Here is a 25,186-nt window from a genome sequence, read left to right as displayed (position 1 = left end):
CAAGAGAGAGATGCTGTTGTGGTGGAGATATATAATACCTCTGTTGTGGTGGAGAATATTAATACTGCTGTTGTGGTGGAGTATTAATACTGACTGTGTTGTGGTGGAGACCTAATTAATACTGCTGCTGTTGTGTGGAGATCATTAATTACTGCTGCTGTTGTGGTGGAGCTATTAATACTACTGTTGTTGTGGTGGAGCTATTAATACTACTGTTGTGGTGAGAGATTATTAATACTGCTGCTGTTGTGGTGGAGTCTGTGTAATTACTCTGTTGTTTGTGGTGGAGCCTATTAATACTACTGTTGTGGCGTGGAGCTATTAATACTGCTGCTGTTGTGGTGGAGCTATTTCATACTGCTGCTGTTGTTGTTGGTGGAGCTTATTAATGCGTTGTTTTGGTGGAGTATTAATACTGCTGCTGTGTGTGGTGGAATTGTATACTGTGCTGCTGTTGTTGGGTGGAGCTATTTAACTACTGCGTTGTGGTGGAGCTATTAATGACTGTGTTTTGGTGGAGCTATTAATACTGCTGCGTGTTGTGGTGGAGCTATTTGTACTACTGCTGCTGTTGTGGTGGTTATGCGGCCGTTTATGGTGGAGCATTAATACTGCTGTTGTTGTGGTGGAGCTATTAATACTCTGCTGTTGTTGTGGTGAAGCTATTAATCTTCTGCTGTTGTTGTGGTGGGCTATTAGTCTGGCTGCTGTTGTGGTGGAGTTATTAATACTGCTTGCTGTTGTGGTGGAGTTATTAATACTGCTGCTTTTGTGGTGGAGCTATTAGATCCTGCTGCTGTTGTGGTGGAGCTATTAAACTGCTGCTGTTGGGTGGAGTTATTAATACTGCTGCTATTGTGGTGGAGCTATTTATACTGCTGCTGTTGTGGTGGAGTTATTAATGCTGCTGCTATTGTGGTGGAGCTATTGATACTGCTGCTGTTGTGGTGGAGCTATTGATACTGCTGCTGTTGTGGTGGAGCTATTAAGTCTGCTGCTGTTGTGGGGGAGTTATTAATACTGCTGCTATTGTGGTGGAGCTATTAGTCCTGCTGCTGTTGTGGTGGAGTTATTAATACTGCTTGCTGTTTGTGGTGGAGTTATTAGTACTACTGCTGTTGTGGTGGAGTTATTAATGCTGCTGTTGTGGTGGAGTTATTAATACTGCTGCTATTGTGGTGGAGCTATTAATACTGGCTGCTGTTGTGGTGGAGTTATTAATACTGCTGCTGTTTGTGGTGGAGCTATTGATACTGCTGCTGTTGTTGTGGTGGAGCTTTAATGCTGTTGTTTGGTGGAGCTATTAATACTGCTGCTGTTGTTGTGGTGGATCTATTGTACTGCTGCTGCTGTTGGTGGTGGGAGCTATTAATGCTGTCTGTTGTTGGTGGAGCTGTTTAATGACTGCTGTTTGTGGTGGAGCTATTATACTGCTGCTGTTGTTGTGGTGATGCTATTGATACTGCTGCTGCTGTTGTGGTGGAGCTATTATACTGCTGCTGTTTGGTGGAGCATTAATACTGCTGTGTTGTGGTGGGAGCTATTAATGACTCTGCTGTTGTTGTGGTGAGCTATTGAATTCTGCTGTTGTTGTGGTGGAGCTATTAGTTGCTGGCTGTTGTGGTGGATCTTAATACTGCTGCTGTTGTGGTGGAGTTAATTAATCACTGCTGCTGTTGTGGGTGGAGCTATTAGATACTGCTGCTGTTGTGGTGGAGTAATTATACTGCTGTTGTTGTGGTGGAGTTATTAATACTGCTGCTATTGTGTGGAGCTATTAATACTGCTGCTGTTGTGGTGGAGTTATTATGCTGCTGCTATTGTGGTGAGCTATTGATACTGCTGCTGTTGTGGTGGAGCTTTGATACTGCTGCTGTTGTGGTGGAGCTATTAGTCCTGCTGCTTGTTGTGGGGGAGTTATTAATACTGCTGCTATTGTGGTGGAGCTATTAATCTGCTGCTGTTGTGGTGGAGTTATTAATACTGCTCTGTTGTGGTGAGTTATTAGTCTACTGCTTGTGGTGGTTATTAAGCTGCTGTGTGGTGGAGTTTTAATACTTGCGCTGCTATTGTGGTGAGCTATTATACTGCTGCTGTTGTGTGGAGTTATTAATACTGCTGCTGTTGTGTGGAGTTAATTATACTGCTGCTATTGTGGTGGAGCTATTAATACTGGCTCTGTTGTGTGGACTATTAATACTGCTCTGTTGTGGTGAGTTATTAATACTGCTGCTATTGTGGTGAGCTATTAATACTGCTGCTGTTGTGGTGGAGTTATTAATACTGCTGCTATTGTGGTGGGAGCTATTGATACTGCTGCTGTTGTGGTGGAGCTATTGATACTGCTGCTGTTGTGGAGTTATTAATACTGCTGCTATTGTGGTGGAGCTATTGATACTGCTGCTGTTGTGGTGGAGTATTGTACTGCTGCTATTGTGGTGGAGCTATTGATACTTGCTGCTATTGTGTGGAGCTATTGATACTGCTGCTGTTTGTTGTGGAGTTATTAATATTGCTGCTGTTGTGGTGGAGCTATTGATACTGCTGCTGTTGTGGTGGAGCTATTGATACTGCTGCTGTTGTTGTGGAGTTATTAATACTGCTGCTGTTGTTGTGGAGCTATTGATACTGCTGCTGTTGTGGTGGAGCTATTGATACTGCTGCTGTTGTTGTGGAGTTATTAATACTGCTGCTATTGTGGTGGAGCTATTGATACTGCTGCTGTTGTTGTGGAGTTATTAATACTGCTGCTATTGTGGTGGAGCTATTGATACTGCTGCTGTTGTGGTGGAGCTATTGATACTGCTGCTGTTGTGGTGGAGCTATTGATACTGCTGCTGTTGTGGTGGAGCTATTGATACTGCTGCTGTTGTGGTGGAGCTATTAATACTGCTGCTGTTGTGGTGGAGCTATTGATACTGCTGCTGTTATGGTTTAGCCTCTAATACTGCTGCTGCAGGTTCCTCTGGGGCCCTGTTCTGCACACACACACACACACACACACACACACACACACACACACACACACACACACACACACACACACACACACTTCTCACACTCCATTGTAACTATAAACTGTAATTTGTCTTTCTAGCCTGTTCCTCTGATACCAGAGAACCCAGTAGACTCTTCCTCCCTCTGAGGAGATGAGTCTCAGATGGGGTTTAGATCTATTACATGTGATCTGTGAATGCAACTCACATTGATGTCAGAGGCTGAGGAAACATTATCCTCTCTGCTTTTTGGGTTGGCTTCCCAGTGGGAGTTTCCATATGTATCCTGCAGAACTGCTTGTGTCTGTACAACACTAGTGGCTTGAACCTCCTTGCCCCCCCCCCCCCCCCAAAGCACAGGCCTCAAGGCACTAAAGGCTACATCAGCATAAACTCATGTTATTAATGATCATTGTCGTTATTGCTGAGCGTATTTCTTTATCCTGCCCCTTCACCCATGAGGCTAAGAGTTGTGGACTCAAATGACCTTTCTTTCTCCAAGCCAGGACTATATCTCAAATTCTTATGGGTTGTAGCAATAGGGTTGGCTGCTGTATAAGAGAGACCTATAAAAATAATATCTGTGTATGTTATTTCTTCTAGGCGATCCACCCCTCCTTCAGGTGGACACAGATGGTGATAAGTCCCTAAGCCCCTCCAACAGTCCGAGGGACAACATCAAAAGTCACGACCCTGGACCGTCAGCTGACATAATTCACAGCCACTCCCTCTCAGACGTGAGTCACCATGTGACTGAAAATGGCACTTACTAATGATGTTTTGACAATGACATATTTCATCTGTTTCTGTCTCACACGGTATGTGTCAAGACTTACTGATCAAATATCCATGCAATCAATAGATTTTCTCTGTATTTTCCTGTCTTTTTAAATCTGTTCTCAATATGCGGTGCTCTCTAATCATCTCTTATAATTAATCAATAATCATGTTTTGAAACACAGGATGTGAAACCTCGTTCCCCATGTCTCAGTGATATGAGCCTGATTTCCACTGATTCTCAGTTCAGAGAAAATAATGTAAGTCATTTTGTAACTCTTTTTTTCCACGTTTTCAATATCACACACTGTCTGAATAAACATCKATGCTATATGTCTTTAAAAAAGACATACACTCACTGTCCAGTTTATTAGGTACACCACTCCGTTCACGAAAAATGGATCGCTCCTACAGACAGTGAGTCACATGGCTGTGGCTTGCTATATAAATCAGGCAGACAGGCATCGAGGCATTCAGTTACTGTTTGATTGAACGTTAGAATGGGCAAAACAAGTGACCTAAGCGACTTTGATCGTCGGTGACAGACGCGCCGGATTCAGTATCTCAGAAATGACCGGCCTCCTGGGCTTTTCACGCACAACAGTGTCTAGGGTTTACCGAGAATGATGTGACAAACAAAAACATCCAGTCAGCGGCAGTCTTGTGGGCGAAAACAGCTCGTTGATGAGAGAGATCGACCGGAGAATGGCAAGAATGGTGCAAGCTAAGAAGCGGGCCACAAACATGCAAATAACGGCGCAGTACAACAGTGGTGTGCAGAACGGCATCTTGGAACGCACAACTCGTTGATCCTTCTATCAGTTAAAAACAAGAAGAAGCGGCTCCAGAGGGCATGCGATCACCAACACTGGACTATTGAGGAGTGGATAAACATTGTCTGGAACATGACAGTTTACTAGCGTGCCTGTTCAGTCCCCACACCTCAGCCCAAATAGAACAGCTTTGGGATGAGATAGAACGGGCTGTTGGCAGCATGAATGTACCACCGTCCAATCTGCAGCAACTGCGTAATGCCATCGTGTCAGCATGGACCAACATCCCTGTGTAATATTTCTGACGCCTTGTAGAATGCCCCAAAGAATTCAGGCTGTTCGGGAGGAAAGGGGGGTCCGACCCGATACTAGATAGGTGTACCTAATAAACTGACTGGTGAGTGTATATATACAGTATACAGTTAGCCCATTGCTATTGGCTATATAGATGCTATTAGAGACTACAGTCATGTCTCAGGGCTAATTGTATATATGTATAAGTTGTGCATACTGTATGGTAAATGTAATAGATGGTAACTAAGACATGTGCTGTATATGTTTTGCCTGTTAGACTAACGTTACTCTGCTGTTGTCTTGTCCCTGTGGCAGTCTGATGCCCTGGACCTGGTGTTTGAGATGCTGTTTCAAGACAAGCCCCAGCCACAGGGTGAGTACTGTACTATGTTGTGGTGAACACCACCAGTGCTTTGTGGTCTAAATGCCTTGTCTCCTGTTAAGCCCTTAAAAACCTTTATCTGTCCCCTATCTTATCCAGATGTGTCATCGGGGGCAGTGCCCTCGTGTAGTTTGGAGAACCCATCTCTAACCGTGGTGCTTCCAGAAGCATCTCACCCTTTCATTTCTACCTGTCCTGAACCCTCTGACTCTACCCCTAGTGAACCCCGTCCTGTACCCCAGCCCACCGCTCTCCTCACCCCTGGTGAACCCTGTCCAGTTCCTGTCTCTCTCATGATCAGTGATACACCTAACCATGAGGTGAATCCAGAACAGCCATCCAATCAGAGCCTACCACAACAACCTGCAGCATCCCTCCATTCCCAACCAGGCTCCACCCAGAGTGTACTACCACAGCCAACCACCACCCTCCATTCCCAACCAGGCTCCACCCAGAGTGTACTACCACAGCCAACCACCACCCTCCATTCCCAACCAGGCTCCACCCAGAGTGTACTACCACAGCCAACCACCACCCTCCATTCCCAACCAGGCTCCACCCAGAGCGTACTACTACAGCCAGCTGCCATGTCCTCCATCTATTCTCAACCAGGCCCATACCCTCCACCCCCCAGCTCCTCCCTCCAGGCCCCACTAACACCCCTCTCCCTGGGGTACTCTACTCCTCCTACAGTCCCTGCCCACAGTACCATCCAGCCCATCACCTTGTCCACTCAGAACCTCCAGTGGCTGTTGAACAGTGTCAATGACCCGAGGCTGCAGGACATGCAGACACAGCTATCCGTGAGTCATCATTAACAACTTACTAATAGGTTGTTATTATAATTATAACAAGTCAGGCCCATTATAAGTTATAAGCAGATAATACGTTTTTCTATTAGATGTTGGTCTAATAATAAAACATTCTTACATGTTTTTATCGGACAATTTTTTATGAATTGATAATTTGTTGTCATACGTTATTTGTGTCATTATTCTAGATGCTTTATTGAAACCTCCTAACCTGGAGGGTAGTAAAGCCAGCTAATTAGAATATGGAGATGGCCGCAGTCCAATCATTTGGTCTTTTAATTAAAATATGGAGAGGGTCGTCCAATCATTGGCCTGCTGGATCTCATCCAGTCCAACTGTTAAATGACCTTCAGTTGTTTTAATGAAACTTTTCCTCTGTTTAGCCACGAGGCATTGACATTCTGTTAATTATATGCTGTACATGCTCTCTTTTCTTGTTCTGTTGTATTTCAGCAACAACAAAGTGGCTCGACACTAGAGAAGCTCTATTTCACCACAGAAATACCAATGGGAGGGAACACAGGTAATTTATGGAGATTCATCTTTTGCTTCGTAATATTTACCGACATATGTCACCTCTGATGAATTTAGGTGTGGTTTTTACACGTATTCTACATGTTGATCATTTCAATGTATTTGGTCGCTATACATTAGCAGTTGCAGAGCTGTAGATGTTGTAATGCTAGCAACAAGACCGTATCTGTGAGGTTGTTGTACTGTACAATTTGTATGGATATATTGACTTTTAAAAATATTATTTGACATGCCCTCTGTCTTGTCTGCTAGGGACAGCTCTGCAGCAGATAGGCCTGAGTCTGCCTGTCATCGTAATTAGACAGGGAGAGTCATGCCAGTGTCGGTGCCCCTGCAGAGACGGCAGCACAGCATCAGACACAGAGAAACAGACTGGTGCCCAGTTCCATCAGTCCCAAGACCTATCAACCCAGGACCCACCCCCTCAGCCCCAGGTCCCACCACCCCAGCCTACTCCAACATAGCAGCCTCAACCTCCACCTGTACATCCCCCATGAAAATTCAAGTCAACCTTTTTATTACTGGAGAAACCGTTCCTGTTCCTTATCCAACTGAGGTGTCTCTATGCACTGTGCTGTGTACTTAACTCTTTCTGTTGTTAATACCTAGTTCAAGATCAGGTCTCCATACCCTCCTRCATAACCTCAATCAATAGTAACCCAACCAACCCCAGACTGGTTGCTGAGGGTAGAAAGCAATCATGTGCTACATTTCAGTGTGGATCAGGTCAATTCTGGTAGTGGACTAGCGGTCTATTATGAATTGGGCTTGAACAGTGGCTGGCCGCTGAATGTAGTGTGGAAAACGGTTGACTAGAGCACAAATCCTCTGTAGCAACATTCCTTTTTACATCCAGTCCCACTGGAAACATTAAAGGTGACATTTATTCCTGATGGCGCAGAAAGAAAAAGCGTTGTTGTTAAAACAGACTATCACTCCCCATGCAGTACTTAGCATTGCATTTTTTGCCAAATGTGTGTGGAATGCAAATTGTTATGGCATCGCGTGCGTCATGTATCCGTACCGTTTCATTCTGAACCTGCAAATGATCTCTGTGTATTCAAGGATGTCGAATAATGGGAGATGTAAGTAGCAAATGCTGCTCTAACAATACAGTGCAGTACATTTAGACACGAGCAAACTAACCTGGCAATGCAAAACTATTTGTTTTTTCTTCAATGTTCACAATATAACCGTTTTTAACATGTCATTTTTGATGTAATGTCATCATCTATAACTGTTTTACTTACTGACATGTTGACCAGATGGACAGGTTAGCTGAGGTGTCTGCATCAGTCTCCCTGTGGAGCTCTGAAGAGTAACTGTTTTTTAATGTGCAAAAATCCACTTGATTGTGTCTCTTTGAATGTTCTGCATTATTGAACTAGCTTAATGGGCTTCCTGTTTTTAAGTGCTTTGGTTTGGAAKTCTCTGAGTGGCAGAATTCCCTCGACGACATCCCCCCCGGCCAACCCTGCTGCCTTTAGATACATTTCCTCTCTCTCTGTATCTGTCTCTGTCTCTCGTGCCTTTCTTTTTTCTAGCGTATGGATTATGCTCCTTTAGAATCTGAACTGATATACTTTGTTTCACCATTGTAGAATGAATATCAGTTTGGATTCCAGGCTAAGAGGATGCTAGTCGCAAGGAACAACAGGCTTTCTAAAACTAAATGACTTCCTTATTTACGCCCTCCTACTGTTTTGTCAGTCAATTCTATTTTCATACTTCTCTCTCTCTTTGATTCTCTGTCCCTTTCTCTTCTCTCTCGCTCGCTTTCTTCATCTCTCCCCTCTCAGTTCACTGCCCTTCTACGGTTGACATTCTGAGGTACGAATCAGGAAGCTATAATTGTATGAACGCATCATCTGATCTGTCACCTGGTACTAGAAGGATCGGTGATGATGAGTGTCGGGGCCGGCCGTCGCACGGTGCTGTGAAGCCTGACATTTCTAACCGCACCACGCCTGGTTGGTTAGTTGGTGTTAACGGCTAACGTGCTTGGGCAGTGTGGGGGTGGGTGTGGAGCAGGACAGAGACTCAGCACTGGACCCATGGTTTCTATTTGTCCTGAGCTGACTGCTAAAGTAGCTAGTGTAGTGTGTTGGGAAGGGACCAGGCAGCCTGCTACGGCTTAACAATGATAGAAGAGTGTGTTATAGGACAGGCTCCTTCCCAGATGGTGGGTCTGACCCTTGCTGATTCGGTTGAGTCAAAACCACCCTATTTCAAACACACCGAAGATTCCCACATAGTAACCAGACAATACGTTTATTTTTCACCATTTAAAAGTAATACAGGAAAGAATAAGTCCTCAATGTCAGAAAGTCTCAAAGCTCACCCACACTACACAAACCCCAGTGGCTATATCATTACTGTGGCGATCATCACAACAGAACTCATCTGAAAGGAATAGACTTAAGTCACTCAAAACAGGCTATTTCTTGGCACTAACATAAGTTGACGTAAACCAACCAATGAAACTTTGTACAAAAGTATTTGTGTTGTGTATTCAAATGTTTAAAAAAAACAGGTATCGGGATGAAATTCACATCAATGGAAAACTTCATTTGAGAGAAGAACAGAAGAGTTGACGAAAACAGAGACAGGTTCAATCATGAGTGTACCCCTGAATCCCCAAACCAACCCCTAGCCCCCTCCCCCTAGATGCTTTTGCAGATCTGAGAGGATTGGATAGGTGTAAGCAATATAGTGGAACCTTCATCTTGCCCTCTGATAGGCCAGGTGGAATTGTTGCTAAGTCAATGGTGTGAGCCGTATCGGTCCCATTTGCTCCAGTAAAAAGCATACGCTACTTGTATTTATTTGGACAGTGAAGATAAAATGTGTACATTTGGCTCTATACTCCAGCATTTTGGAATTGAGATCAAATGTTTCATATGAGGCGACTACGGAATGTCACCTTTTATTTGAGGGCATTTTCGTACGTATCTGTTTTACAGTTTAGAAATGAAAGCACTTTTGTGTATATAGTCCCCCCATTTGAATAAAAAAATTATTATAAGTATTTGGACAAATTCACTTATAGTGTATTAAAGTAGTCAAAAGTGTATACCCCCCCCCCCCCCAAAAAAAATATATGCTAAGCTCTCACCATTACCAATAACAGGGGAGGTTAGCATTTTTGGGGTCGGTGTGATCTTTGTTCCTCTGTAACTTTCTCACTCATCATTATTCAGGATATATTCATTACTATCCATAATCGTGGCAGCATCCAAATGAATGTAGAAGTGTTCAGAAACATCTTCTATTCTTATTTACAATAAAAGGGACTCCAGTACATTATTCACCATTCAGTTCTATTGGGCAAAACATAATCTGTAACACAACCAAGACAAACTGCAAATGCATCCAACAAGTTTATAGAGTCACAAGCTTGACGTAGTCATTGCGTGCTATGAATATGGGACCAAATACTAAACTTTTGAATACTTTAATATGCTATAAGTTAATTTGCCCAAATACTTATGAGAAGATAAAAAACGTATTTGAATGGGGAGGGGACTAGATACATTAAGGTTTTAATTTCTAAACGGTAAAACATATGTATGAAAATACCCTCAAATAAAAGGTGACATGTTGTACTCTCACCTCATATGAAAAACATTTGATCTCAAATCCAAAATGCTGGAGTATGGGGCCAAATTGGCACATTTTTGCTTCACTGTCAAAATAAATATGGTTTATATTCACAAGGACCCAGAATACCCAGCAATGAGGCCACTCCTACCCTTTTCTCACTACCATGCTGAACCAAACTGTGTTGGCTGTGCTATTTTTTTTCCAGCAGGTTCCAGCAACTATGGTGGATAGTAACCACTAACCAGGACAGCTCAGTACAGCTTGGTTTGGCTCGGCTCGGTTCGGCTCAGCTCAGTAGTGTGAAAAGCTCCTCAGTTWTACTTGCTCCAGTCACACCCAAAAGGTATTATTCGACCCAGTCCAGTCAGGACTCCTGTCCTCTACATGAGCCACTTGTCTTTCTCCTTGTTGAAGTGTTCGGCCCACTTCCTGGTGAGTTCCAGGTATAGATCTGACCGGTGGGGCTGGTAGTCCAGATACAGCCGCGTCACCGTCTTCCTGGGCACCGCCTTCTCAATCTGTGTCCCCTCATGCCACTCGTTGAACGACGTGATGGTCACGATCTCCGGCCGCACCGACAGCGCAGCCTGTAGGCTGGTCTCATAATAGCGTCCGTTGACCCTATTCCTCGTGTTGTGGTTGTTCCATGGCCTCACTGCGGTGTCGACGTATCCCGGCCCGGCGCTGGGTACAAACAGCAGGTTGTTACCGTCACAGAAGTCCTTGACCGCCTTCCAGTTCTGGTGAGAGGAGCCGAAGGAGAAGCCGTTGGAGGCGAAGTACGTATACATGCCGTCGAAGCCACCGGCCAGGATGTCGTGTTTGTGGCGTTCCTCTACGACCAGGGCGAGGAAGACGCCGTCGTAGAGCGTGCCGCGGAGGGTGTGGGCGCCGGCGGGGTGGAGCAGGTCGGCCCAGGCCTCAGGCGGGGTCAGGTAGGAGTCGTAGACATAGAACAGAGGAAGGATCCGCCCCGTGGTCGACCTGAAGCGGTAGAAGGCGCCATGGTTCCCGTACCTATGAGGTCAAGATTTTGTTTACTTTAGTTCATGTTTACTTATGCAGCTAGAAGCTGAATTGCAGTATACATACAAATCAGACTTATTTTTATAGAGAAGTGAACAAGCAAGATGAAAAACATATCATGACTCCATAGGTAGCCAATCTTCCACTCCCAATGTGTATCACCTACATGGGTGATTTGATTTTACAGTCAGAGATTATTATATAAAAGTGTGTTGTTTTACACTTGTTACAAAGCAGGAGGTTCTGCCAACACAAGGGTTCTCAATTGAGTGAAGGGCCAGATGTCTACTGAAAATGCTATTATGTGAAATGATGCTATTATTTTCAAGAGCAAATTTGGAATGTGTGAACACTGTAGATGGAGAGATCAGCATTTATAAATATACCCCCCCCCTCCCCCTCTATCTCACACTCATTCTCTCTGTGGTTTATTTTCAGGCAGATGGCTAGCACAGTTGCTTTTGCAGAAGTTGGCCTCAGTCACGATCATCACTGTTCAGTTAGCTTGACTACGATACGCTAACCCTACTGCCCTTCCACAGAGGGTGTCTAAAGGTTCGGACAATGTTAAGGTGGATCACTATCATGCCTCATTATATAAAACATCTCATCTTCATATTTCTGTCCTCTACTGGTCTAGCCTGGTCTCGATCTGTTGGTGCACTGTAACCGGCTCCTACAAATGTAAGATCTTAATTTGATCACCCTGTAGCAGTAGAACTTTCCTGCAATGCAGGAAATGTTAAACTTGTAGTGTATTTGAGGGTTAAAAAGGCTTCTAAAGTTTGTAATTTCCACTTTGAAATTTCAGACTTGACTTTCCCTTATGAAAACCCCTACAAAAATGTCCATGCATTTTTATCCACATAATAATTCACATACCTATTGCTGCAGGATTATTTTCCTGCTGTAGCAAACTGGCTCAAATGAAGATCCTACATATGTTTGGTCGTTGTTATAAATATGTTTGGCATGACAATGACCATAGGAGTTGAGAAGACTGCACAAACAGATCTGGGACCTGCAGGCTACTACTGGTCTCTTCCAAAGCCAAACTATTTTCATACATTTTCCCACAGGTACTAATCTTTTAGTGGCACAATTGTCTCAAGCCCTCTGAGTAATACTCTAAAAATGAAAGTGAAATCAGGACAAAGGCCACTTGCGTTTCATTCCTCGACCTCCTTTAGACCCGAAGAAGACTCAGATTTCTCCAGATCAAAGTTGACATGAAAGTTGAAATTGACATGGAAAGCAGAGCTCTGACCTTTGGCTTAAAGTACGTGATAAGAACATCTTAATCTGTATGAGTTTGAGAGAGAGAAAGAAGTGGAGTGGAGTGGCTGGCTAGAGGAAGTGGATGTACAGAACAGTCAAAGTCCAACCTGCTTGTTAACGTGTAGCTCAGTTGGTAGAGCATGGCGCTTGCAATGCCAGGGTTGTGGGTTTGATTCCCATGGGGGACCAGTATGAAAAAGAAGTATGAAAATGTATGCAAATCGCTCTGGATAAGAGTGTCTGCTAAATGACAAAAAAAGGTAAATGATAAGAGAGGAAGAGGAATGGAGAGATGTGTGAATTGTTTAAGACTGACCTAATTGTCAATGATGTAGTTTGAGAGAGAGAGAAGAGGACATGTTGATGCATAGGACAGTGGAAGGTCAACCTACTTGTCAATGATGTATTTGATGTTATCGTGCATGCTGAGGTCAGTCCGTCCCTTGTACGGCTGGATGTGGAACGCCACCTGTGTGAACCGAGTATAGATACTGATCATTATAAACTCTTAATAAAGAGGACAATACTGTCTGCAGTACACATTTTCATAGTCTTTGAAACATTATTATACCACTTGAATGTAAACACTGTCCTGTAAATGAAGACCTAATGAAAAGCAATGTTCACATTCATTAGTATATCAGCACATTGCCATTTTATTGTTGCATTGAAATGCAGTAAGGCATTGACTGTTCAATGCACTGGCATAGAGAAAGAATAAGTACTGTCGATACCTCGCTTTCCAACAAAGTCACTGTATTTATACACTGTTACAAAAAAGGGTTCCAAAAGGTTTCTTRAGCTGTCCCTGTAGGATAATTATTTGTGGTTCCAGGTAGAGCCATTTTTGGTTCCATGTAGAACCCTCTGTGGAAAGGGTTCTACATGGAACCCAAAAGGGTTTTTCAAATGGTTCTCCTATGGGGACAGCCAAATAACACTTTTAGGTTCTAGATAGCACCTTTTTTTAAAGAGTGTATTATACAGTATGTTCTGTATGTTGACTTTGTGTCTGTATTCTGTTTGTACAATGTCTTCATGGCAGCATCTTCTCACTAAGTTAAATTCTGGGTATGTGTAAATGTACTTTGCGAATAAAGTGATTCTGATTATTGTTCATAACCAATGCATTTCGCCATGTTGCCCTACAACTGGCATATCCATCGGTAAATAGTACTCTCTTAGAAAAAGGTGTTATTTAGGACCTAAAAGGGTTCTTTGGCTGTCCCCATAGGAAAACCCTTTGAATAAACCTTTTTGGTTCCAGGTAGAACCCTTTCCAGAGAGGTATCTACACGGAACACAAAAGAGTTCTACCTGGAACCAAAAAGGGTTCTCCTCTTTTTCTAAGAGTATAGAACCTGTTCCTCGGGTAATTCATGTGCAATATGTGTTTAATCAAATGTCATGGACTCCAGTGTCCTTCCAGAATAACAGATGAAATTGACCCTGTCAGACTAGAGTGTCAGAGGCCTCCGGGCTGGGATCAGCCAATCAGAGATTGCCTATAACTGGCAGATCATCTATAAATCCTTCTCTGACTCCAGGGCCTCTCTCTGTGTGTGTGTGTGTGCACGTGTGCCTGGCGATGTGAGAGCTTGTATCCTGAGTGTAAAGACATAAGGTGATAGAATGGCACAGGGCAGGAGCTAAGTTCTTGAAAATTAAAAAAAGACTGGAGGGAGGAAGAGCGAACCACTGAAGCAGAGGCTCTTAGCTCCCAGCGGTCATATCCAATATCCAAACTCAGGACCTCACCCTCTCTGTCATGTCTTAAGTGATCCTCCATCCTCGTTTAAGAAAAGAAAAGTGATTTGGAGATATATTCCTTCCAGTGGTACTGCAGTGAACTTTATCTGCTGGAGATACATAATAAGCATAATACTGCTCTCTACTTTAAAGCAATAATACTCTCTACCTTTTTGAAAAATATACTTTTTTATTTAACTAGGCAAGTCAGTTAAGAACAAATTCTTATTTTCAATGACGGCCTAGGAACAGTGGGTTAACTGCCTGTTCAAGGGCAGAAGATAGATTGTACCTCATCAGCTCAGGGATTTGAATCTTCAACCTTTCGGTTACTAGCCCAACGCTCTAACCGCTAGGCCACTGGGGTTACCTTAATACCTTAAAGTATTACCTATGGCCGTTTTCTCTCTGTGCCTCTGTCTTTGCTGCAACTGATAGACAATGCCTGCCAACCTTTCAATGAACCACACAAGGGCCTTACTTGGAGATACAGTAGATGGCATTCATATACGATCTATACATCCAACCAGGATGAAATCCCTTGAGGTTTCAAAACAATTTTTCAAGGGAGACCTGGATCTGATCCACATTCCACATACCACACCTTGAAGGATCAACAGGGAGTCTCTCAGCATTCAAATGACTGATTGCTGTGTGACACAGATTACTGTGAATGATCCAAATGACATGAATGGGACTGTGGCAGTAGAGCTGACATACTGCTGAGTGGTGGCTGCCCTCTCTCACTCCAGGGTTAGACTAGCCTGATCCCATATCTGTTTGGGCTGTATAGCCTACACCTACTGTCATTGTCGAGACAGCACAAACAGATTTGGGACCAGGGTTAAACTGCCTGACGACTAGGAAGTTTACCTCAGCTGATGTATAGCAAAAGGTCTACTTCAGCTCACCGACAATCGCTGATAGAACCGTCGAGCCATGAAGGAGCGTGGTGGGCTACATAGAAAGGAAAGAACACCCACTCCCTCTCTCTGACTGTCTTTCATAAAGAGTTTCCATGGCAACACTGTGTTTGGCACAGCAGCGACCAGGCTCACTCGCTCGCCGAGCTGTCAGTTTGTGTCTTTGCTGGTTTTGAAGTCAGAAAGGCTGAGTGGCAAGGTGAGCTGATGTGCTGTTCAATCTGTTCCTTTCCTCAGCTGAATAAACTGTGTGTGTGTGTGTGTGTGTGTGTGTGTGTGTGTGTGTGTGTGCGTGTGCGCGCGCCTGTACATGAGAAGCTGTTTTTCAGTTTGTTTGTTCACACTTTGTGCTGTGTAGTGGGAACAGATTCTCCTATTAGCATTCTGCCCTTAGGTGCAGCTACGCTTACTGTAAACTGGGAACGTCGATCGTTATTGGAACATCTAAATATTTAACACAGATGTTTGTTTTGTCATCGTTTTTTTGCGAGGCGTAATAATAAGCTAGGCCTGAGGCAGTATAATGTTTACACATTAGGCTCTGTATATTCTTATTCATGATTTAAGGTGACGATCATGTAAACAAGGTCAGTGAATGGAACAGTCAGTGTGCATATTAAAGGCTATATAAGTAGAAAAGACACAGGCCGGCACAGATACACTGAGGAAGTATGCAAGGAAAGAGATCTCTCAGTCCCTCTACCTCAACCTATAATTCCTGTGTGGCAGTGATTCTACAACACTGGTTGGAACAGAACATGGCAGCGTTAGCCCTCAGGTTAGTCATACAGAGATACAAACCGTTACTGTTGTGTAAGTCCCACAAAGACCTACAGTACTTCTCATTATTCATTCAATTCCACACTACACACACTGTTGGAAGTAAAGTCTGCACTGTCTTCTGCAAATGTAAGCCTGCCATATTCTACATATGAAAGCGGATGGAAAGAAGAACCTTGGGCTATATTTAACTAAACTGCATTCACTGACTGTACTGTGTGTGTGTGTGTGTGTGTGTGTGTGTGTGTGTGTGTGTGTGTGTGTGTGTGTGTGTGTGTGTGTGTGTGTGTGTGTGTGTGTGTTTGTGTGTGTGTGTGTGTGTGTGTGTGTGTGTGTGTGTGTGTGTGTGTGTGTGTGTGTGTGTGTGTGAGAGAGAGACCATCTCGTGCCATGCACACAGACCTCAGGCTGCATGATCAGCCCCAGTTATGCCTTTAAGGCCAATGTTGTGTGTGTGCGTGCGTGCGTGCGTTCGTGCATGTGTGTACAGAACATCTCTAATTGCTCCAATAGACTGAAAGTCAAACAGTACAACAGTGCCTTGAACGGTATCCCCTGAGTCACTCCTCCGTCAATTGGAAACGGTCTTTCTTCGGTTTTAAAATACTGAAGAAAAAAAAGTCTGCCTTCAGAGGACCTTGTGAAGCACCCAAAGACTTGGGAGGTTGTTGAAGAAATGGGTTTTCTCTGACTACATCAATAATATACAAGATGGAGGAAGAAAGTGGGCTAGAACAGATGGTTTTAGGCATAGAAAATACATTCCAAAACCAACATCACACACCCTAAAAAAGAAATGCATTGTGTTTGTCTTCAAGGGAATACAGTGAATTTATACATACACAGTGGCTGTTTTTGTAGTGTGAATATTTCAAAGTCTATGTATTTAGTTAGGTACAAAGGCCAGGACTGATACTCACTTAGACTACTACAACAAAGATCTGAGTTAACGTAGTCTCTTGTGACAGACTGTTACAGAAGAATGTAGGTCTATTTTCTGAATCTCAAGTTTAGGATCTGAGTGAACAACATAACCCTTAACACCTACCAACCAATCATCACTACCAGACGGCCAGTCAGCCAGCCAGGGTTGAGGCCAATTCCTTTTGAATTCAGTCCATTCCAGAAGAAAACTGAAATTCCAATTTACTGAATTGGAATGGAATGGACCCCAACCCTGTGGCCAGACATGTATTTATTCAGTAAAGCACCAGAAAGTGTAAAAACATACCGGTTCTCTCACCAGTTACCTTGATGCTGTGTCTGTGGGCAGCGTCCATGACAGCAGGCACCAGGTCTTCACATGGCTCACCATGGTTGTCTGCAATGCCAGGCGGGTACCAAGACAGAACCAGTACCCCTGGGGCGAAACAGTTAGTGAGGACAGTCTCTGGTATGACTATTGACAGAAGGGTAGGTCTATAACACATCCCCTTTCATATGAAAGCTCAAAAGCATTAGGTGCACAACATTGGTGCAGATTGAATGGGGGAGTTTAAGTGAAGCTACTGTCAATATTTGAGAGCTACAGTATCATGTCCAGGACACCGCTTGATAATGTTATTTCAGTTTGGATTTGTTAGTGGTGCCGAAATCCCTTACCTGCTGCAGCCGCTTCAATCTGCGACATGTGTGACTCCAGCACGGTGGGGTCTCTGGAACTGTATGGTCCTAGCTCCGGGTAGAAACTCGACGCTATGTCCTCCGGAGGAGTGTGTCTTCCTTTGGCGTGGCTGGCGGCGATCTTAGGGTCCCAGTGCGGTACTAGAACATGGTCCCAGTGAATATATTTACCGTCCATCTGTGGGTTGCCGTACCATAGGTAATAGAAGATTTGTACGTCGTAGAATATACTGTAGTCACGGTCGGATTTTGTGAAGACGACTTTGGTGTCGCTGGCTAGATGGGACTGACCAGGGGAAACTACCATGTCGTTTGAAACTGGCCGTCGCCGGTCGCCTCCTCTTTCCCCCACAAACTCTCCCATTCCCGGGGCCAGGTCTGAGAAGCCATCGCTGGGTTTCAGTGTTCTGAGGCCCATCATGGTCCCGAAGATGAAGAGGGTGAATAAGAAAAGTGCAATGAAAGCTTTCTTGCGCAGCCGTGTCATTTTGGTAGCTGTCCGTAGTGCTGAAGGAAGCCTAGTAGAACGCTCTGTGCTGAGGTGCTGAAGGAAGCCTAGCAGAATGCTCTGTGCTGAAGGAAGCCTAGCAGAACGCTCTGTGCTGAGGTGCTGAAGGANGGAAGCCTAGCAGAACGCTCTGTGCTGAGGTGCTGAAGGAAGCCTAGCAGAACGCTCTGTGCTGAGGTGCTGAAGGAAGCCTAGCAGAACGCTCTGTGCTGAGGTGCTGAAGGAAGCCTACCAGAACGCTCTGTGCTGAGGTGCTGAAGCGAATGGACAGCCAATCCGTTGAGTGCTTTCGTCGAAACTATAGCGTCGTTAGATCTATGTCAGTCTCTTCCATCAACATGTGAAGTCTTCAAGTACACACACTTAGCATGAGAAAAATGTGGGAAAAGCCACTCAATCTCTACAGTGGTTTGTGCGTTTCGTCGTAGAGTTCAGTGCCAGCGTTCGTGGCTTGAGTTCGATGTCTGACTTGGAACGCAAAGAATCAAATGCATGTCCCTTCAAACATCTAAGATATAGCCTGTGAAACCATCACCATTTCCTGGTAATGTGTTTTGAAACGAATCTCTCTTTTGTGTTTAGTTTTCTGCTTCTATCCACGAATAGCACATATGTCTCTATCAATAAGGTTTAGCTTCTCCTAACGACTGACTGTCATTACCACTTCGGGGCATCGTCATATTAGGGTTTTTATGCTTTCCGACCGCGGAGAGTTCATTTGTGGATTTCACTGAGAAAAACAGAGAAAGCATGTCGCTCTGATCGTATTTCAAAAGCCAATCTCTCGAGTTTTTTCCCCCAAACTGTGCCTCCACACTCCCAGTTGCTCTTCTGGACTGTTAATTCATCACATAGTTCGCAGCACAGTTACCTTTGTCTTCTGCAAGTGCTCTCCGCTCGCGTGCTACCACTACCCCTTGTTTATCCGCGTCTCTTATCTACCTCGATTATGCATTTGAACCTGCTCTTCCGGGAGCAAACCGTTATAATCCATCACGTTTTCAGAACGATAGAATTGGTCGACATTTAACAGTCTGCGCTAGGTCGATTTGCAGTTTTAGGCAGACTGTTTTTATATCTATCGTTTTCTCGCCACACACAGCAGGAGAAGGAGGAGGAGGCTGAGCACAGCGCTCGATGGTGCGATGCGGGGGCGAGCAGAGTGGGAGGGATTAACCCTGGTTTTAAAATCTATGGATTAACCACTGCCTTGAGAGGAAAATAGAGCGCGCGTGGAACCAATGGGTAGCCTATTGCTTTTGCCTTTGTTCTGTAGCCTATGTGGTTACTTTAACTCAGTATCTATGGAAAGAAGTAGACTACGTTGCATTCTCTTGCTATCCTTCTATTTCAAAAGATCCTCCTATTTCAAAGCCTTTCTCTCACGGATCAGTTGGCTGTTCACACTACATATGTGGGCTATATGTTACAATATGGACACATTGACTTACATCTACTATTTATTGAACAAAAGAGATTAAACTTGTACGATTTTGGCTATATGATACAGCCTATGGCGAGAGGCTATAGAACACAGTTTGTCAGTATATGACAGTGGAGAGGGAAAGCGATGACATTTGAATAAAGATAAAATAACAGAGGGCTAAGGGCCCTTGTGTGGCCCCAGTTGAGTGCCTTTTCAGATGTATTTTGTTCCCTGCCAATAAAGACAACAGCAAAACAATCTGAATCATAAATCTTTGAAATAGTCTACTTCTGCTTGATCATTATTGCTTTTCACACAGGAGATTTCCAATTCCACGAAGCACCGGTGGGCTGAGTAGGCTTATGTCGAAAACATTACAACATTTAAATATGTAGAAGCTTTGAAGTTGACGGTTGAGATGAAAGATGATGCCACCCACTACATTCTTTTGGACGGGCTAGAAGCCCTGGCAAGATTAGCTCCTGGGAGGCAGATAAATACCCACTCACACGGTGGATTAGAGCCTCAGCACCGGCAGCTGGCACTGGGAACCGGAGTGGACACCCACGGCTAGGATCTTCTCCTCGAATCAAGCCCACTGGCACAGCTCGCTTCTCTCCATAATAATCAGTTAGGCTTTTCTATTATGAAGGCCCCCTGACTGTGCTTGTGTTGGTTTTATTATAGCCTAAGGCTTCTTATTTTTCATTGTTTTCTTCTTTTTTTAAGGCTCAAATATCATTAGCATATATAGTCAACAAACTGGTTTTTCATGATGTTATTCTATTGATGTTGTCTTCATTATGATTTGTATATGAGTGTGTCTTTAGGTTTCATGCACAAAAACATATAAACTCTATCTATTTAATTCAAACAAACCTCGATCCAGTTTAGGCCTCTGCAAATTTGTAATGAAACCAGGGTGACATCTAGTGGGATGAGAGATACATTGTTTTACAGTAATCTTGTTGATGTGAGAAATATGACTGGTGAGGATCCGAGCCACACCGTATTAATAAAAGTGACAGGTTCAGTTGCATTCAGTGATGATAGAGAGAGAGGACTGATTTAATGTAATCTCTCACTGTGTCCATGCATATACATTTGTCACCACCAGGTGGAGTCCATGTATCATTAAAACGAGTTTGAATTGTGAGACGAATTGAAAGGTAGACTGTAGCACCATGCACAACAAGGGATAGGTTCACAAAATGTTTACATGGGCGCTTTTCGTTCGAATAATATCGAATAACGATATCGATCGACACATGATCAGTTAAAATGTAAATAGAGACACCTTGAAGTGAATCACCAATCCCGTGTTCTAGCTCTGCAATTGACTTGATTCTGCATAGTGTTTTGAATGTTTGAAGCTTTATGAAAAAATGACACGTTGTGGTTTGATATATGAACGCTTCTTCTGACTAGTAGTCTTCGTTGAGCGCCAAATGTAACTTTCAGAAATCATCAACAGTTTGTTTTTAGAGCTTTCACTTTAGCGGTAAGAGCTGTCCAAGGTGCTGAAATAGTTTAGTGGTTAGAGCGTTCATAACGGTAACTGAAACGTCGCTGGTTCGAATACATTTACATTTACATTTAAGTCATTTAGCAGACGCTCTTATCCAGAGCGACTTACAATACCCGAGCCGACAAAGTGAAAAGTATTTCGATATGCCCTTGAGCAAAGCACTTAACCCTAATTTGCCCCATTGGCTCTGTACTGACCCTATAAAGTAACACATTTCACTCCACCTATCCAGTGTGTATGATATATACAATACCAGTCAAAAGTTTGGACACGCCTACTTATTCAATTGATTTATTTTTTACTATTTTCTACATTGTAGAACAACCCCTCCAAACTGTGCAAAGCTGTCATCAAGGCAAAGGGTGTCTACTTTGAAGGATCTTAAATATAAAATATATTTTGTTTTGTTTAACACTTTTTTGGTTACTACATGATTCCATGTGTGTTATTTCACTATTATTGTACAATGTAGAAAATAGTAAAAATAAAGAAAAACCCTGGAATGAGTAGGTGTGTCCAAACTTTTGACTGGTACTCTATATAAATATAAATGCTACTTTAACATTTATTGTCAAATGCCAGCCAGAAATGTTCTCTGCTCTGACACACACACTCACACACACACACACGCACACACGCACACACACGCGCACACACGCACACACACACACACAACTGTAGAATATCTGAAATTCTTATGTGAAAATTAACTTGTTAGTACCTCTGTTGCTCAACCCCTATTGGCAGATAATCAGCAAAACCACCAGACAGTGTCACAGTAGTTTGATGTATTGGCTATCTCAGCAGATGGCCTGGAGATGGACTGTCTTACCTGACTTCAAAAGGTAACAACACATTAACCAATCAAACACTCTTAGCTTCATGTTATTCCATGTTAAAAATGGTTAACCTGCAAACAGAATGTATAGGATATGTAGCTTATTTTAAAAAAAATCAATCACTTTGCAACAATTTTCACAAATATGTGGTACATTTTCACAACTCTAAACACAAAAATCGAAACAAATCATCAAATTGACTCATGTTTCAAAACTCTAAGCACTTTTTCAATTGACTGAGCACTGCAAAACAATTCAGTCTCTTGTTCACTGCACCAAATCGCTCTTTCAGTTTACATACATATTCATACATTTTCTTGTAATTGGCTAACAAWACATACATTTAACTATCACTTAATCAAACAGTTCAGAACTGCTTAACACTGTAAAATGCTATATTTTCACATCATAAATGTATCAKTTGACATCAATTTAGGTTGGAAGGTAAAACCAAATCCTATATGGACGTGGCTGTAAATACTACATCATTATCATCCTACATCAGCCAGTGTGCTTCAATACAGTAGGGCAAAGTGTAAAGAGTTACCATTTTAAATTATGGTGCAGTAGTTTACAAAGCACTGCTGAAATACTTGGTTTGTAAATGACAGTATATTTCACTTATTATCTGACTTTCATTGATACGCTGTAAGCTGTTGATTTTGTCAAGCAGAGCGAGAGAGGTATTACTGTAGCAGTTACAGTAACAAGTCACATAGAAAAGTTGATATTGTGAAATGTTGCATGGGGCAGAAATGGCATACATATACCAGGCTACACCAATACCTTTTTACTGTAGGCTTCTGCTTGACTGTACATGCCACAATACCCTATATCTGATGATTTCTTCTACATATGTGCTGTTTACAGTAAGGATACTGAACCTGTGAATCTGATTTTTCTCAACATGCTTCAAACTTTACATTGGATGCAAACAAATGCTGAAAAAATTTATAATATTTGCCATAAACTTTAAAAATGGTACATACTGGTACATAGCTAAATACTTCTGTCACGCCCTGACCGTAGAGAGCTTTTTATGTCTCTATTTTGGTTTGGTCAGGGTGTGATTTGGATGGGCATTCTATGTTCATTTTCTATGTTTTGTATTTCTTTGTTGTTTGGCCGGGTGTGGTTCTCAATCAGAGGCAGCTGTCTATCGTTGTCTCTGATTGAGAACCATACTTAGGTAGCTTTTTCCCACATGGTTTTTGTGGGTAGTTAATTTCTGTTTAGTGTTTTCACCTTACAGGACTGTTTCGGGTTATTCTCTTGTTTATTTTTGTTATAGTGTTCAGTTTTAATAAAACAAGCATGAACACTTACCACGCTGCGCTTTGGTCCGATGATTCTTCTTCTTCAGACGACGAATACCGTTACAACTTCATGAAAAATGGTATTAACCTTATTTTATTCCTTCTATTCAGCACATCCAACAAATGTATTTAGAAAATTGTATCATGCATTTTTTGCTATTAGATTACATGCGAGTTAAAATGACTAAATGGTGACTGTACTGGTGACTAAACAAAATGTTGTCATGGTATTTGACCCAAAAAATTGATATTGCATGAATAACTCAGGGGTGAAAGAAGTGTTTGACTCCAATGAATGCTCAATCAAAGGTTATGAAAATATYCCACTTGCATCTGAAAAATGTACCACAGTGATTAAAAAAAAGCGTAGATATAAAAGCTTTTCTAACAAATGTTTTTTTTTGTGGGAGGAAGGGAGGAAGAGAGAAAAAGAGAGAGGGAGGGCTACCTGTCAGAACCTCACAGTATGATGTATGGATCAGGTATAGATGGATCAGGTTATTGATCAGTGCTGTGTCCCCTGGGGGAGGAAGGTGAGATGTGAGCTGACAGCTGAAACCATATGGAGCCATTGGGCTTTCTCCTTCAACCAACCACAAGGCCCTAACATGTTTCCCAGGTCAACTACTCCTCAATGCAGTTCTTGATATGAAAACATGGATCAGTACACCTCATGCTCCTCACAACACACACACGCACGTGTGCGCACACACACACACACAGACACATTAAATTAATGAACCCAAGTCAAAAGAGAAACACTATACACTCTTGCAGCCTGGTTGTAGATAATCTTACAGATATCTTGCCTGCTGTTACAGGAATGATAGTCAACAACCATGAGAGGGGTAAGATAGATGGAACCCTCTGCCCTTTCAGTCACTATTACATATCATCTGGTAGTGTGGGTGTATGCATTTGTGCGTTTGCTAGCATGCGTGTGTGGACGTTGGGTGGGGGTTGCAGTGTGTGTGACCAGTGAGCACATGTCGAGGCATTGTAATTACTAAGCCCCTGTGTGTGACAGGGGTCACCTTAAGGCCGGCCTTCTTTGTGCTCTGACCAACAGATCCAGGGCCCTTCATCTCCATGGTGACCCAGAGAAGACTGCGGTGTAGCAGCAAGCCTGAGAGATTATTAGAGAAGAATTTGAATGAAACCAGTCATATAGTTTTAATTAGCTAACACCTCTCTCACCATCTCATTTTCTCCTCTCTTTCTCTCTGTCCCCCCATTCCTCCATCTGCCCCTCTCCCTCTTTTTCTTTCTCCCTCTCACCTCTATATATCTCTATTTCTCTATTTCTCTATCTACCATTCTCCCTCTCCTTGTGTGTGTCTCTCGCTCTCTCTTTTGCTCCCTATCGCTCTCTCTCTCTTTCTGTCCAGTGAGTAATGCTCTAGGATGACTGATGGTTTTGTAAGATGGAGGATCCTATGTCCATCCCAAAATGACTCCCTCCTCCACTTCCCGTTCATCCTGGGGACGCCTTATCTCACAGGTGTCGTTGGCCCACATGTAAAGAAGAAGGGTAAGGCACGAGGGTGCAGGTGACAAGGGTCCCATATGGCCCCGCGCACCAGCTGCCCAACGGACATGCACGACCTCAAAGTGTCCTGTTCACAGCGTGCGATTGGTTTCCGTTTCCTGTATCTGACAATGTATCCACGTTTTACTATTGATGTGCGTGACTCAGTGTCTTTGTCAGGCGCTTTACGGCAACAGGTGGATGGGCTTTCCACTTATGATGCAGCTGATTCCAACAACCCAAGTTATCTTAGTCATTTTAATTATCCGACATTGTAATTGACTTGTATCAAATGAAGTATTGTAGCCTATTGAGTTCATGTGGTGTACTCAGTGCTTAGAGAAAAGCCGGATGACACCTGCATTGTCAATGTCATGACAGCTGCCAWTGAAAAGCGTTGATGGCTGAGTTAGAGCACAGATCCGGTAAAGGTGACTCATTGTCGCTAATTATTCAAATGCTTCAGCAGGGATCCTGAACTTTTGGGTTTC

General features: G+C 43.1%; 2 protein-coding genes across 2 annotated transcripts in view; one reads left to right on the top strand and one right to left on the bottom strand.

Annotated features, from left to right (window-relative positions):
- LOC111956169 (metal regulatory transcription factor 1-like) overlaps positions 1-13,021 on the top strand; it is a 29,174-nt gene extending 16,153 nt beyond the window's left edge. The window contains exons 6-11 of the mRNA XM_023976619.2: positions 3,600-3,733; positions 3,959-4,033; positions 5,156-5,213; positions 5,322-6,025; positions 6,488-6,557; positions 6,821-13,021. Coding sequence (XP_023832387.1) covers positions 3,600-3,733; positions 3,959-4,033; positions 5,156-5,213; positions 5,322-6,025; positions 6,488-6,557; positions 6,821-7,032 — 1,253 coding nt within the window. The 3' untranslated portion in view covers positions 7,033-13,021. The remainder of the gene's footprint in view (positions 1-3,599; positions 3,734-3,958; positions 4,034-5,155; positions 5,214-5,321; positions 6,026-6,487; positions 6,558-6,820) is intronic.
- On the bottom strand, positions 8,824-18,239 carry LOC111956110 (glycoprotein endo-alpha-1,2-mannosidase-like protein). The gene is made up of 4 exons (XM_023976552.2): positions 17,530-18,239; positions 17,178-17,287; positions 12,868-12,944; positions 8,824-11,188 (listed from the first exon to the last, which is right to left on the bottom strand). Exons 1-4 carry the CDS (start codon positions 18,035-18,037, stop codon positions 10,552-10,554), a joined length of 1,332 nt encoding a protein of 443 aa, XP_023832320.1. The 5' UTR covers positions 18,038-18,239; the 3' UTR covers positions 8,824-10,551.
- Positions 18,240-25,186: the final 6,947 nt, after the last annotated feature.

Source organism: Salvelinus sp. IW2-2015, linkage group LG31 (genome assembly GCF_002910315.2).
Source record: "Salvelinus sp. IW2-2015 linkage group LG31, ASM291031v2, whole genome shotgun sequence".
Lineage (NCBI taxonomy): Eukaryota > Metazoa > Chordata > Actinopteri > Salmoniformes > Salmonidae > Salvelinus > Salvelinus sp. IW2-2015.
This window is presented reverse-complemented; position numbering and strand designations above follow the sequence as displayed.

Excerpts from the sequence above, each read along its gene's own strand:
- LOC111956110 (XM_023976552.2), bottom strand. The coding sequence starts at position 18,037 with ATGACACGGCTGCGCAAGAAAGCTTTCATTGCACTTTTCTTATTCACC. Across the intron at positions 17,288-17,529 it reads GATTGAAGCGGCTGCAGCAG|GGGTACTGGTTCTGTCTTGG; the intron begins GTAAGGGATTTC and ends GTTTCGCCCCAG. Across the intron at positions 12,945-17,177 it reads CCCACAGACACAGCATCAAG|GTGGCGTTCCACATCCAGCC; the intron begins GTAACTGGTGAG and ends CGGTTCACACAG.